This window comes from Stegodyphus dumicola, chromosome 4 (assembly GCF_044657685.1).
Source record: "Stegodyphus dumicola isolate Sdum_Otavi_A_Nest chromosome 4, ASM4465768v1".
In the NCBI taxonomy this organism is placed as follows: domain Eukaryota; kingdom Metazoa; phylum Arthropoda; class Arachnida; order Araneae; family Eresidae; genus Stegodyphus; species Stegodyphus dumicola.
Genome location: NC_140771.1, coordinates 168,744,126 through 168,760,936, shown reverse-complemented (window position 1 = coordinate 168,760,936; position 16,811 = coordinate 168,744,126). Strand labels below are relative to the sequence as shown.

The following is a 16,811-nucleotide window of genomic DNA, read 5'->3' as shown; positions in this document are numbered from 1 at the left end:
TTCGATATCCCCTATTGGCTACCTTTAAATTAAATGCTTTGATCACATTTCTTACTGCAGTATTCTTTTCAAAGTAAATATTGTCAATTAAATGCCTCCAAAGTATGTCATTCTGCTTCCAGATTTACGTATTCAAGTAACACAACTAAAAGATGTATTCTTTCTATTCAGAGAAATTTTAGCTCAGTTAAAATGAGCAAAAATTTGGTGTACATATCTTTCTATTGAAAATTATTTGGCACTTTTTATCCTATAATGGAAAAGATCCTAAAAGTCTATCATACGTAAGTATGCAATAGAGAGGGAGTTTAGACGTTTTTAAAGCGATTTCGGGGAGGATAATTAATGTTTAAAATGTAAAAGAGTATTTTTTAAATGTTCGATTTGGTAGCCTGTTTTTCTGCGGGGGGGGGACTATTAGTTTGCAGCGTGATTCATTACTTTCCAGAGTCCATAAATCGTGGTGGATTTGTGCTCAGAAATATCTCTTTTCAAAAAACCAAACATGCAACAGTCAGTAGTAGTAGTAGTAACGGAGGACGTGGGCACCATCCCTCTACCATTACGGTTAATCGGTTCTGCTTACGTCCGCCCTTGTCTAGTATTTATTAATAATTCTAAAATTTTTACATTGCCATATATTGTGGCTGATTTACAAATAAAGTTTATACAATAATTACATTCACATTATTAACATAACTTATTACATAAATTTTGATTAGAGAATTTTCTATAATGAATTTCTTTCTTTTGTAATTTCTCTTTATTTTAAAGTCTATATATTATTTCGTTATCGTGAAGTTTCTCTTTGTGTACCATTTCAACTAGAATGTTATATAGTCTTCTTGCAAAATTCCTTTCATTTAGCTGAAGTTTTTTCATAAGTCTCTCAGTTTCAAGGTTTCTATTGTATTCCTCAATTATACCTTATATATTGTGCTAATGTCTTCCAGAATAGTACGTTTTGCAACAGTCAGTAGGCGAAACATCAGGACACTTCGCAGGTATATGTTGAAAAAGTATACATGCAATACATGTAGTAGTTTTCATATTTTTCAAGGAATGCAGTGGTACTTTTCGAAGTGGATTTTTTTTTTTTTTTTCTTTTTGTTTCTTTTTTTTTTTTTTTTTTTTTTTTTTTTTGGATGAAATTTCAATCTTCGGATGTCAATGGGATAAAGAAATGGAATTTCTTCTTTAAATATCGGAGGTAAAATTTTTTCTTGATAGACCATTGAGTTAATTAAAAAAAGATTTTCTACTCTTCTTATTTTTAAATAATTTCCTACTGTAAGAAAATCCTGAGGCAATAATAGACCTCTTACCGAAACTTTCTTTTCATTGTCGGAAGCAGGTTTGGACAGTTTTTTTCTCTTTGTTTTCGATAGTAAATAGATTTTGATTTTCCCTCATTTAGGTAAACTCATGCTTAATTAAAAGCCGCAAAATATATTCCAAATAAATAATTCCGCAAAATTATTTCCAAATAAATAATTTTCATACAAGGTTCTACGAACTGTTTTTCATTGCGCCACATATCTCGGCAGAAATTGGTGAGCATTATCTTTTTTAGATTGTTTAAATTGCAAATCTTCCTTTATTGTTTTATTTATTGTTGCTACAGATGTATTTAAAGACTCTATATCTGATTTCTGTGCCAGCGAACTTGCTATTGTTACCAACGGATTAGCTTTAGAAACATTAGAAACAGTACGTACCTTTTTCGGGTATTTATTTGGAGTCTTCTTTCCATGTAAAAGTATTGATTGATGGTTTTTCAATTTCTGATTAATACTGTTTCTTGTTTTTCACATTGAAATTTTAATACTATGCATTTCACAACGTTTTTGAATTATGGAATAGGAATATTTTGCTTGGAAAAGAGACGTTTTGAAAGATGAATAATTTAAAAGTAGCAGATGACATTTCTAATTTCAGATAATAAGCTGCTGCCAAACATTTTTATTCCAAAATTTTGCTTTTTTAAAATTCCTAATCGAAATCGTTTTGAAGATGTGTGAACACCCTCTGCATATAGTATTACAACTCTTCTTTTTTTAGTTAGAATATTGGTACAAATACCAATCGTATCAAATGGAAGAGGAAAACAATGCCAATGAAAAATTTAAGCATATTATTAAAATTTAAATTGATAGGAAGTGAATTTACTTCTTTTGAATATGTTAAATTTTTAAACAATTACAGGTTAATTATGATGAAATTAAAATGCTATGGTAACACATTGAGAGATGTTATTGAAAAGGTCATATGTCTGCGGATGATAAACGCATAGTAGCGTAATGTAATTTGTTACAAAAAAATTTGAAACACTCCTTCATACTCGTTTCTGTCCTCAAACGAATGACGCAAAAGAATATTATTTTTAAACGATTTAACTCTTTAACATTTTAGTTTTGATTTTTTTTCAACGGCATGTTTCTCTATCTTAAGCGCCATTTTGCAGGTATTTTCATTTTTATTTTCTAACTGCATAATCTTTAATGAAATAAAATACAGTCAAAGAAAACATAAAATCTCCTCACATGCACAGCAGGAAGTACTTATCCAGAAGAAAGTAGGGGGGGGGGGGGGGACCAATTATCTGGATTTCTCCAAATCTTCGGATAAGGTACCGTGCTTGTTAATACGAATGCTTGAAATTTCAGTGTTACTGCAACTGAAACTAAAAGCATTTGGTTTCAATGAGTTCAAAATATAATAAACTTGGTTTTTCCCCAAATTTATTATATTTTAACCTAGAATACCTAACGCAGCATCTACATGCGCTTAATTTCACCGGTAGTAGAATCCACAAACTAATTATAGTGGTGCCATCTAGTGTTGAAGGATAAAGTTAAAAGCATAGTTTATTTCGGGTCTTTCTAAAGGTGCAGCAGGAATTAAAACCCGCACGAGTTGAAAAGTTTTCCATGGACCGGGGATTAGATTCTTCTTATGCAGGAACACTTATTAAGAGGAAAGATTTATTAATAGCAACAAGACAATTACTAAATAATATAAATTATTGCCTTTATCAAAAGATACAAATTACACATTTTAGACAATGATCTGCGAAATATTTTACTAAGCAAGTCTACGTTTACATTAAGTTAACGAGTCAGGTACCTTTAAAACAGCAAAATGAGCCAAAAATATAACAGGTTTAAAAGCTCGGTGTCTTTATACATGACTGGTTTAAGATGGGACAAATTCGTAAACTTGTTTTAATATTTTTGGTATTGCATTAATGATACTACTTTACGTTTCGGATAGTAAAGAATTTTAAGCGAAATTTATAATCATCAATTTAAAATTGTAATATATACTGCGTCAAGCATTTTGAATAAACAAATCACTATTTTAGCTGATTGCTGCCTCCTTTTCAATTAGAAAATAAAGTATAAATAAAATGACCTAATCTAAAATCATTTGAATTATATATTTCTAAAAAATAAAAAATAAAATAATTTTCAACAATCTCAAAATCGACTATTTTTTTGGTAAAATTCAAAATAATTCCTAATTTTTATGCGGGAAACATAATAGCTGGTCATTTATTCTGAATCAGGTTTTATACAGTTGGCCAAAATATCTTGAAATTTTGATCAACGATTTCGGATAAATCACGTGAGGAAGGAGGATTGTTATAGTTTTCAGAAATCTTAAGTTATAGGTATATTTACGTTCAAATCCTGTAAATATGTATTATTTTCTTAATATTAATAAAGAAATACAAAATATATTTATAAGTTTGTACGCATGCATATTTAAATAGCGATGCATACAAAATCATCATAATTTTGATTGCGAAAATCAAAGCGACAAGTCGAAATTTTTACATGATTTCAAATTAAGTTATAATTTTAAAGGTGGTATATCAGAAGCATAACAGTAGCCCATTTTATGTAGTATTTGGAAAATTAAGAGCCCACCAGCGACCGACTGACTAGTAGTTTGGTCCGAGGTTCGAATCCCGCGAACGGTGGCTGCATGGGCGTTTTCGTGGTTTTCCCCATGTCTCACGTGTGCATGAGGCAATTTCCCTTAGAAAGTCCTCCACAAAGGCATCCCTCCCATTAGGCAGATAGCCCTCGAGGCTTTGCATAATCACATAAACCAAACCAAACCAATCATGCTCGGACCTGCGCGGTTTTTTTTTTTTTTTTTTTTTTTTTTTTTTTTTTTTTTTCTTTTACACATTTTCGCACACAATGAGTGTTTTTGCGGGCACTGCTACGCTCGGATAATCGAGATTACAGTGTAGTTTATCACTGTTTCTAGAGGCAGTTTTTAGATCACGTTTGTTTTAATGCGCGTAAAAAATCGAATTTTAATATAAACGTTAAAAAATTCAAAGTTTTGGTTTATTGAAAGGTATCTGCTCCTAATTTCTGATAAAACTCCATAAAAACTGCACGTTATTTAACATAGTGCATCTCCAAGGTTAGAGGCTGAAAGATTGGTCGACAGATATATGTAGATTGAAGTATTCATAAACATATATCTGTTGACTGGGCTTATCAACAGCAAAACTAATGTAACCAGTGCATGACAGGTGTATGAATGTATCAAATTACACCGTTATTACATCGCAGTTGTATGACTGTATCAATGAAAAAATACATGAAGTCTAGAACTTTTACCTTCCGGTCAAGTATGTAGAACATTTTTTCATGGTACCATATATTCAAAACTCCATAGTATTTCTTCAAGGTAATGGAATAAATTTCAAAAGCAAACTTTCCGTGTAGATATCTTTATGAAACTTACTGTAGTAGTTAAATATTGTAGAAGTAAGTACATTTTACAGAGTTGTGAATACTTCTAGTACAATCGGAAGAATAGAGACCTCTAGTTTTCGTCACCTCTACCGGTAAATTTTCAAAGCTGACAGTTTTTAATCTGTCTGAATTTAGATCATGTCTTCCGAATATAAATCGAGAAGAAAAGATAATAACTATCAAAGGAAACTAAAGTGTTATGAAGAAAATTATAAAGGGCCTAATTCTTAAACAGCTGTCAACGTTTAATGAAGCTTAAATTGTGCAGACTCCATTTTTAAGTGAATTTCAGAGTTGTTTTTCTAATTTATTTATTTATTTACTTTGCTTTAAAGTATTTTAATGTGTTAGAGACGTTTGTCAAGCATAATATGAATTCTTAGAAAACATTTAATAAACAAACATTTCTATTAATTTTATTTAAAGTTATCAGTGGTAAACTACTCTCAGTGGTCACACAAAATTAGATGGACATTAGTTATTTATTTTATTTTCATCATATTTAAAAACGTTTCCTAAATAAAACGTTTTCTTTCCTAGTTGTGCTTATTATCAATATAACATAAAAAAACAAATGAATGAAATGAACACGAAAATGTAACTTAACATTCAGTTCGTTATTCTAAAATTTGATGAATTTTACAGTTGTACATTTTTTAAAGTCACATTATAGCTAGCTAATTATTCTCCCTACTATTCGCGTGCTTTCGAGATGTAACTTAAAGCACACTCTCATAATTTAAAATTTAATGTTGAAATGATTTTTCGCATATATTCGTCGTTTTATGAAAAAGCTAAAAATCTCACAATTCGTTTGCTTACGAACAATTGAAAAATTCTTTCATCTAAAATTTTCAAAAAATAGTTAACAAATGTTCTTAATGTTTGGCGAATTGTCAAAAAGAGCTGGATTTTTTCGACTATTTAACATGCATTATTTTAAACTTTAGCATTTAAAAATGCGTCTGATACATTTTTTTAAAATTTGTACAGAACATAAAAAAAACTAATTCCTCTTTTTTAAAAATGATAAAAAATATTAATATGGCAATTTCTGTATTTAAAAAACAATATGCTGCAGATTTTAAACAGAAGACGGCGTTACGTGATTTGCTTCGATTATCGAAGCTAAGATGTCATTACACGTAGCTTTATGTTCTTTGATGCTGCACAGATTTTCCTAATATTGATTTTATTTATTTATTTAATCTCTTTCTCCTTGCTAGAAATAATTAATTGCAAAGAAACTAATAAAAAGTATAGAAATCTACCATTTTACGAAAACTAGTTCTTCCCCCCTTTTTTTACTAGATAAATTTTGCTTTCATTATTTATTCCTCTGATTAATCTGCCATGAAATATTTAACTTTTTTTTTTTTCATTTTAAAAATTTATATAAATCTTTTCCCAGGATTTCAATTTAATAGCTGATTTCCTTGTGAAAAGTATATTATATCCTTTGATGGGACTTTAAATTTCTGGCTTCCAAAAATATATCAATTATGATTTGAAATTTTAATATTTTATAAATCAAACTTTTTAAGTTTCTAGAATTTGTTTTTAAACTAGCCGCTAAGCGATCAGTCGTCGGACTAGCATTCATATTTAATCGCAAGTAATATACATACATTTAATATCAAAGTAGAAATATTATATTTTATTGTGAGATTGTAACTAATAAAAAATTATGGAAGTAAAAGACTGACTACCCGTTGTTAAAGAACGGTTTTTCAACTGAACAATTTGACTAAAAGAGTGTAATTCAGAAGAAAATTTAAAAAAAAAAAAATTAAAAAAAAAAAAAAAATTTAAAAGATTTTAAGAAAAAGGTCTTATAAAATAGTTAATGAATCAAAAAGAGTAACATAGTTTACCATATAGCTTAATCGTGGTAGCAGATTAAATAATTAACTTTGTAGAGACATTAGGTTATTTCGTAGCCGGAGAGATGAAAAATGAGCAACGCCTTCGCCGGGACTCCAACCACGGCCTCTCGAATATATGCCGAGCGTGCTGACCACTACACTACGAAGGCATGCTAAGAAGGCGGGAGAACCACCTTATCTACTTCCCTTTTTAAAGGGCGACTGGGGATTAGGAAACAGAATCGCCAAATCCTGGGGTTGGAGAATCATCATCCACCACCCTTTTAGTTCGAACGCCTCTGTAAAGACATTAGGTTAATTGGAAGCAGAAGAGATGAAAAATGAGAAACGGCTTCGCCGGAAACTCAAACCACGGGCCTCTCGAATACGCGCCGAGTGAGCTGACCACTACACTACGAAGGCATGCTAAACAGGCGGGAGAAATACCTTATAACTTCGCCAAATTCCTCTACAAATTTATATCACGAATAATAAAAGACTGGACGCTTAACAAACAAATCTAATAATCGAATTTCATTCTCAAAAGTATGTCATTAATTTTATAAATTTATCAAAGTGAGCCCACACTTTTATTATTTTTGATATGAAATTGTAAAAGAATTTTGTAAATAGAATGATTCTATCTCATGTTCCTATTAAACTAAATGATTAATTATAGTTCTCCTTTTAATTGTAGAACTAGAGTTATTCTCCTTTTAATTGGAGAACTATAATTACGAAGAATAAAATATTGTATGAGTTTTAATTAAAAGTTTATTTTATAACTTTTTTTTAAAATTCCTATGAATCTTTTTACATTAAATACTTTTATGTTAAAAATTTTGTGAAAAATACTTGCAGAGTAGTTCTGTTTCAAACATTAAAAACAAAATTTATTACTAAATCACCTTTGAAATAATGCTTATCGGAATGCATTCCCAGCTTACTGAAACATTTCAATCTCTCCAATGATGGCTATTAAATCGTTGTGGATAATTTCAACTACCTGAAAATATAGACCACTTAGAATAAAGTAACCAGATATCTCAGATTTAAATTCAAAACTCTGCTATCATAGCTTTTCCATTACTGTTTTGGTCAATAGATGAGACTACTTTGGATTTCCCTTTGCTTACCCATTATTTGCTTATAAATAAGATTGTTACTTCTCACACCTTCGCAAAATAGGAACCTATCATCATTCGCTTGAGGAACCGAAACCTATCATTTGATCATCTTCGAAATCAATAAAATATTATTGAAAATTTACGCCTTTTTGAGGAACCGAAACCTATCATTTGATCATCTTCGAAATCAATAAAATATTACTGAAAATTTACGCCTTTTTAAGGTTACTTTTGTGCCTAATTTAAAATTTTACACTAGCATATTTCCCTTTCACTCTGATTCCGTTTTCTCCGTATTCTCTTAAGTATTTTTACTCTCATAGAGGATAAAGCTATATATACTCTGAATGGATCTTCTGGTCTCGAATAATCTATAGCTAGAATGTGCAGTAGAATCTCCAAAAGAAATCGCATTTTTTCTCCTTTTTAAAACTTTTCCGCTAAATATTGCCGATTGTAAAATTGTAACTTCTAATCAACGTCTGAAATATATTTTATGTATGTGGTTTCGGAATGAATTTAACAGTTCACTTTAATGTCATAAGTTTATAATTTTATGAACCTTTACGCAACGACTGATAAAATTGCCACTAATGCCATCTGTATTTCTTTCGCAGTTCTGCAAATGTGAGCTCATATGCTGACTACGAACTGGAAGAAACATTTTGGGATGAGAGTCAGGAAACATTTGATAATGAAGCTACTTTGTCTTTCAATGGTATGATAATAATTATATACTTTTAATTAGTTGACCATATTTTCTCATCGTTACTGATTTACCACATGACTAAATAATTGTTTTAAAATTTAAAACCAGTTTTTTTATTATAGGAACATAACTTGTAGGGATATCATAAATTACCAATTAGTTACAATACAAATCATATCAACTAGACATAGCATTAAAAAAGAGCAAAGGCAGTTAGTATTAAGAATACAGAATATGTGCTGGATTTGTCAGATTGCATGAAATTTTATATTTTGAAAGGTGAATTTAAACTCTTCTGTCTAAAAAACGGCAACAGTCTTAAAACTACCATTTTGCATGGAAACATGAACTTATAACTGTTCTTTCTCAAAACTTGTGACATCTGTGAGCATAGACAATTACGTAATATACAGGGTTAGAAAAATTTAATGTTAGCTTCAACAACGTTGCAAAGGATCGTGCAAATTAAAAATTGGTCATATTATATATTTAACATGTCTTAAACTACACTGGTGTGCAAAAATTAAGGACGAGGCGGTTTTTTCAATATAACTTTGTACAAAAGCTTTCCAAATCAACACATTTAATACCGTAAGATCCCCAATACGTAAGGACATGAGTAATGTAAGCAACACTTACTAAATGAGAAATCAGAGGGATAAAAAGAAGCTTTATTTAAAAAGTAGCATGGAGCGCAATGCGACTGAAGGCCGAAACATCCCTGTGATGGGTGTCCAGCAAGAAACATCCGGTCTTTAATAGGGGATATGATCTCCCCTGACTGCTAGGCAGGTTTCACAGCGTCTGCCCATGCTGAGAATGAGGGTGTCAATGAGTTGTTGAGGCATTGCTGCCCATTCGTCTTGCAGCGCCAATCGAAGCTCCGGAATCGTTACTGGTGGTAAGGTACGAGCTGCCAAGCGTCTGCCTAGAAAATCCCATACATGCTCGATGGGATTGAGATCCGGAGATCGTGCCGGACAATCTATAATTTCAATGTCCTCACTCTCTAAGAGCTGTTCGGCAGCTACTGTGCGATGACATGGTGCATTGTCGTCCATGAAAAGGAACTGCGGACCCATAGCGCCTCTAAAAAGACGCACATATGGAAGAAGAATCTCGTTACAATAACGGGTCCCGTTGACTGAACCTGCGTCGAAGATGTGAAGGTCTGTACTACTACCAAGCATGATGCCTCCCCAAACGAGAACACCGCCACCTCCATACCTGTCCCTTTCAATGATGTTCGAGGGATGATTGCGGCTTCCCCGCTCTCTCCAGATGAGTATGCGATGAGAATCGCTACTCAGACTGAATCTGCTCTCATCTGTAAAGAGTACTCGTCCCCATTCATTGTCTCTCCAATTCCGGTGTTCCCGGCACCACAGAGAACGCCTTCTCCGATGGGCAGGCGTTAGAGATACACATCGTACAGGGCGTCGTGCAAACAGACCACCACCGTGCAGTCTTCTGGCCACGGTAAAACGCGATATCGGTCGTTCAGTCGCATGTGTCGTGTGTCTAGCGATTTTTCTCGCTGTCTGCAGCCTGTATCTTCTGGCCTGTAAGGCAATATACCGGTCATCTGCGGGTGTGGTTCCTCCTGGACGACCACGACTAAACCCCCGGATAGCTGTTCCTGTAGTTTGAAATTGTCTCCAAAGTTGTGAAACGACGCTGTGAGCAATTCCGAACTCTGCAGCCACACTTGTCACACTGCGGCCTTCCTCCAACTTCCCAATGATTCGACCTCGGGTAAAAGCATCCAGATGTCGTCTAACAGATTGATTATTCGCCATTTCTCGCTGAGGCAGCAACTCAGTGTGATTTTAACTGCTATACGCCATGCAATCTCTTTGCCAGAAATACTGATCTTACACCGACAACATGCTTTATGACAACATGCTTTATACTACTCAGACACTCCCCCATTACGTCTACCTGCATATCTGCGCATGTGCTACAGTACATCAGCTTACTTAATCTCCTTATTGGTCTTTCTGTCCGCTCTGCCTCTTCGTTCAGCTGATATGCTAATTTTTCGACTTCGTCCTTAATTTTTGCACACCAATGTCAGTCAAATACATTATTAAACATTTTACTAAGATTTAAGTAAATAACAAACAAATTTATTGCTGTCGAACTGCTGAAAGCAATACGATCATAACTTGGAAGAAATGTTAGAAACTCGTATCGCGAATTAAAATTTTTGGGGAACTGGCTAGATATCGTAGCAAAAGGTTTTATGTTTGGCGCAATGACGAATCTCCTTATTTCCCTTGGATGATAAATTCGTGTTACAGTAGTGAAACTCTCCATAATTTTGAAAGCATTCCTTTAAACGTTTTTAAACTATACTCTTATTCTAAACTATTTACAAAACTTACATTCTCAGCCTCTACTATTCTCCTACATTATGTTGTTCATTTTCAAAATTTGTAATGATTTTAAGTATTTACTTACGTATTTATGTTTCATTTACTTACATATTTATTTAGGTATTATGTATTTATATATTTATTTTTTTAAATTTTTTATTATATAATTCTCAAAATTCTAATACTATATTGACTTCATATACTCGTATAACAACATTGCATTTATTCATTTATCTAATTCTAAAATTTAATTTTTATTTATTGTATCTATTTATATATTTATTTCATGATATTTAATTTTTATTAGGTAATTATAAAAATTCTAAAACTTTATTGAATTTTATATATAACAACACAATTCGTAGATGATTCCATCAGTTGAGCATAAAAGCTGAATGTCTTACAGGCGGTGCAGCTGTTCATCTGATGGTAAATAAATAAATAAATAATAAACGTTTTTAAACTAGAAAAAATTAGAATTGCAATCTGACAACTTAAAAGTGGTCAGCAAAAAAGACTCCATTTAAAAAAAAATAGTTAATATATTTAGGATCAATTACGAGTAAGTACAGCCGTTAACTCATTATGCAGAAAGTTAGCCTGGTTAATAGGTAAATATGTAGTCGAGGAAATACTTTAAGCCTCTAGCAGAAAAGAGGCAAACGCAAAAAACTGATTAAAAAAAAGAATATAAATCATTGTGCATACACAATTGCGCAAAGTCAAGCAATCACCAACATCCTGAGCATGATGCAGAGTAGATAAATGCGAAATCTGGACATACCAAGTTTCTTGTTTATACTCTCAGCCTACAGTTTCGTTATAAATTATAGTATATAGTGCCATTAAATAAAAAGTTAGCTTACAAAATATCAGTCCTCAAACCTGACATATAGCTTTCCTCAAAGGAATTATACAGAACGCTAAACTTCTCTGAGAAATTGCTAAGGATCTAATGCTCTCTTGAATACTAGTTGACAAATTCTGAAGCCGGTCGCATCGTTTGAAATTCTAACCACAATTTTCATACGTCCAGAGTGGTTTAAACAGATAAGTATAATAAAAATAAAACAACACTGGGTATTTGAGTTGAGTAAAAAATGACCTCATTTCTGTGATTATTAAAGAACACATTTGAATGTTGTAAAATTTAAGTTTCTAAGCAGTTACTTTTAGTTTTTTCTAATTTCGTATGCACAAAATGATTTCGTACACACTCAGTTTGGAAGAAGATTTAAATGCGCTAATGCGGAGCAGCTATCAAGAACAGATAAGGCACATTCACTAAAAACTGCGATTTATCTTGCATGGTTAATGATCACTGTAATTAATTTATCTTGAGCTTTTGTCTGGCATCATGTCAGGTTTGAGAACTGATAAGTGATAGTTTTTAAATTTATAGTGAGTACTTGAAAGTCGACTAGACTGTAATTGCAAGCGCTAATATCCAAATAAGATAAGTTTCCTATATTACAGCGTCTATAGAAATAATGTTCAAATAACATTAGTTCCCCATATTAAAGCTTTTGTAGAAATAATGCAGTTGACATACCAAGTGCAACTTCCTTAAAGTTTTGTAACCCCCAAATCATGGCAATAAATTTTAAGTCAGCTATTAATTAAGTTATGTTTATTTTAATTAATTATTCGATGACAAATCAGTGACATATTGCTTCTTATTACAAACCGTTAGGTAAAATTACTGAGCAACTTAATTTAAGCAAGAACGTTTTTTCTTTCCTATGTAGACACACTTATATCTTCAAATGCTACAACTCCAACATTTGAAGACTCCCTGACAGATGGCGTGAACACCTCCGAACATTTCAATTTTACGGGAAAAGGAAGACTGAAGCGATTCCCAATACAACCGACGTCATATTCACAGTATGGATTGCCTCCAGATCCTCTACCGCCATACGGATTACCAATGTATGTTCTACCGCCAACACCACCATTACTTCCTCCTCCGCCACCGTCTCCGCCTCCACCACCACTGTCTCCATATGCTTTGCCATCGCCACCACCACCTCATCTTTCTCACAACTTCCGCCCTATTTTACATGATATCTGTCCACCTTTAGCTGGTACTTGCGCGCAATGCATTACTGATATCAATCTGTTGCCAACCAGCATTTGCTACTTCTCTGTGGGTAAGTACTTCTTATTTCGTTACTTAACCTAAAATAGAATTATCCAGAAGGATTGGGATCACAATCTATCGGAACAGTCAAGAAATCCGTATAATAGAAATGTGTTTTCTCTTTTAACCAGTTGCATACTTACTACACTAATGCTTGTGAAAATCGCAACACCATGAAGAAATTATGTAAATTGAATCAAACTTACAGTAAATGTAAAGTGAGGTAAGACATGCAAATTATTAGAATTACAAAGCGATTGCGCATGCATGGAATGAGAACCGGCCGCTTGTTCCATGTATAGAAATGATTGTACAATTGTGTTGAAATCTGCTTATCATCCTCTGCCTACGGTAAACGTTTAATTAGTTGTCAAGATACCTCGTCAACAGCGGAGGGTGCCATAGAAAAAAATAATAGAGTTCGAAAGAGACTGCATCATCGGTATGCGAGAGAGTGGACTTTCATGCAGAGCAATCGCAGCTCTCATGCAGAGTAATGAATGCCACAACAGTGATGCGTGTTTGGAAAAAATGGACAGAGGAGAACCAAACAAGATAAAATTCTCGTAGTGAGGATACACAACGCAATACACAACGGCACAGGACGACAGGCACCTCATCCGCTTGGCTGTGATGGACCGTATAGCGTCCTCTCGTGTGTTAGCACAACGTTGGAGCAAGGCCACAGGTGTTGTGTTTCTAGCTCCATGGTTCGTTGCCATCTGCTGCAATATGAACTGCGTGCAAGGGTTTCTCTACGCAGGATTTCTCCGTCAATGAATCACAAACGTCTCCGACTTTAGTGGGCACAGCAACACAGTACGTGGCGTGACCTTTAGCAATAAGTTGTTGTCTCCAATGAATCTCGCAATAGTCGGGAGTACAATAAGGGAAGAGTACGCGTCGGACGTTACAGGGGGGGGGAACGTCTGATCCCACAGTCTGTTATCCAGCATCATGTCGCACAAACGCCTGACATCATGGTGGGGGAGCTATTGGGTATAATTGCCGATCCTAATCTAGTGCAGATTGCGGGCAGCCTCAATAGTGATCGCTACATAAGGGAAGTTGTGAAGCCAGAGATCCTCCCCATTCGTCGACGCATTCCAGGAGCTGTATCTCAGCAGGATAATACCCGTGCACATGGTTTCTCAGACTGCACAAGCCTTCTTTCGGGCACAACAGGTTTCGCTTCTTCCCTATGTATAGTATTTCATTGGTCGGCGACTCGCTCGTACAGCTGGTGAGGTATACACTAAGACTGAACCCAGGCGTCTTATGGAATGCCATTCCCCAGGATTACATTCAGAATCTGTATGATTGAATGCCACGATATGTGCAGACTCTTATCGCTCAGTTTGACGGACACACAAAATACTGATTTTCGACGTCTATTTTATCTTTTTGTTTTGTAAATTTGATCGTTTATTTGTACTATTATAAGTAATATGTAGAATAAATTTCATTCATTTCCGACAATTCCTTCATGGTGTTGCAATTTTCACAAATATTAGTGTATAATGAAAAGGAGAAAAATTTTTTTTTGGTTATTTATTTCAACAAAAATTAAAGAGTTAATAAGTTTTCTTTAATTAATTGATTTTTTCAAAGACTAGTCAAATCACACAACTAGAAATAGCAAGAATAACAGATGATAATAGAATAATGTAATATATAATAAGAGACCAAAAGTTGCCTGAAACATTTTCCAGCTCGTTAGTGCAAGGCAAAATCAGTAGACAAACAAGGTTATGCTCTTTCCAGTCAATGATGTCACTTGACTCATAGAAGTGGGAGATAGGAAAAAAAGAAGGCGGATAAGAAATTTTTGCTTTTGAATATACTATGAGTCAGCGAAATCAAAGCAATGATTTCTGGTCAGGAAGAACAAACCTTATATTAGCACAGTAACACCGGTACAAAGTTGCCTCGGAGTCACCTCGAAGTAACCCCAACGATACAGTCAGGCTTTGTTAATAGGTTCTATAATATTACAAAAAGGAGAATATAGAAAGCCATAAATGCTAAAAAAAAATGAAGGTGCTGTCTAAGACTGTCATGAGACTTCAAAAGTTAGAACTAAGTCCCAACTTTATACACACATCCATAAAACTCTCAACGCTCCTTCCTTTTCCTTGATACGTTATGCAATTTTGCCTTTTTCTACTATTTTAAAATCTGCTTGCTACCCAGCTTAATTGAAAAGGGATCTCGGAATTTGTTGATTGTAGTAATTTCGAGATTTTTCGTGCAAAGATTTTGGCCATTATTTAGATTATACCAATGCACTCAAATACTAAGGGAGAGGGATGCCGTTATCAAGGACATTTTAAAGGATACTGACTCGTATTCGCATTGCACATGGGAAAAATCTGTAAAACCTCTCATGCAGCCAGCGCTCTCATCAAGATTTCAGCCCAGGTCGAACTACTAGTATTCATCGGCTTTATGGCTAGTCTGCTTTCTTGCACAGAAATCGGCTTATTCTTTTCCACAAATATTGCAATACTCAGGAATATACTGTAACACATGTCCTTTCGTTTTTGTTCGAAAAGCTGAAGGAGTTTTCAACACTGGAAAATTTCAATAAAATCAAAAAGTAAATTAATAAATAAAATATTTTTAGTTTCATTTTTTAAAATTTAGATTGTCCATTTATTTATTTGGCTCAACTCTTGAAATTAATTTTTGTCTTCTTCCACAGACCCGAATTTCTTGAAATTTTCAAGCTTATATATATTTGCGCTTACAATTCAATATTTAAAATTAGATGTGGCCTTTTTTTAAAAAAAATAATGCTAACTCAATCATCACAGAATTTCGATAGAATAGATCAGAAAGCAATCTGCGAAAGGGGGGTTTACTTATTCAGAATTACTAAAGTAATTAACTGATTTTTACTTTCTATCCTCCAAAAATTGCTTTCTCCTTTTTTTAAAGTTATCGTTTGCCAGCAGCGCTGGAATTTTAAATTAGAATTTAGGATCCTTAATTGTTTGAAGCCCACCCCTTATTTTAAGTGACGATGAAGTCGAATTTCTAAACTAAACAGAAATTTAAATGAAATGAAGGTAAATTTGCACCATCGGATGGATCCAAAGATCTAAAACCGCCGTCAGCGTAAGACTGTGATTTCCTTTCTTTATTATGTTTTTCACATTTCTATTATCCTAGCATGCATTTAGGTCATTGATGCAATAAGTTTGATAAAAACAATTGCATAAGATTTTATCGATAATTTTTTAAATTTAAAATAGAGATATATGAAAAAAAAAAAAAAAAAAGAGATACGACGGACTTCTGAAAATTGTTGTTGATCATTTCTTTCATTTTTAATAAACATCAAAATACAAATCTTGCAGATTTATGAAAATTTTGGATTTTTAATCGATTAAACCAAAACACGCGAGAGTAAGGAATGCTTTTGTAGACAAATTAATAAGAGAACCTGATTCGTATTCATGTTACACATGGAAAAAGATCGGAAATGCCTCTGCGACCTGCTAGTTTATAACTGATTTCTAAACAATTGTGATCATTATATCTACACATAAAAGACCTACAGGCTGCAAATACGATTTATTTTTAATGCTGATTACTAGTTTGATAAGCTTCCTTATACTACTCACTAACTAACGACACTTAAAGGATAAATAACGTGTCCTGGAAATGTAATAAATTTGTTATTTAAACATCTTCCTGCTGCTTGACGTATGCGCGAATCTGTGGCTGAATCCTAAAGATTTTTGATGTGGATTTATATTATAAGAACTATTAAAATAAAATAAATAATTAAATAAATTAGAAT

General features: G+C 33.3%; 1 protein-coding gene across 5 annotated transcripts in view; it reads left to right on the top strand.

Moving 5' to 3' along the window:
* The window catches only part of LOC118197130 (uncharacterized), a 135,818-nt gene that overhangs the window by 1,130 nt on the left and 117,877 nt on the right, over nucleotides 1-16,811 (top strand). For all 5 annotated transcript variants that reach the window (XM_085815753.1, XM_085815752.1, XM_085815751.1 and 2 more), the window contains exons 2-3: nucleotides 8,391-8,491; nucleotides 12,609-13,013. In XM_085815753.1, the coding sequence (XP_085671879.1) occupies nucleotides 8,391-8,491; nucleotides 12,609-13,013 (506 nt within the window). The remainder of the gene's footprint in view (nucleotides 1-8,390; nucleotides 8,492-12,608; nucleotides 13,014-16,811) is intronic.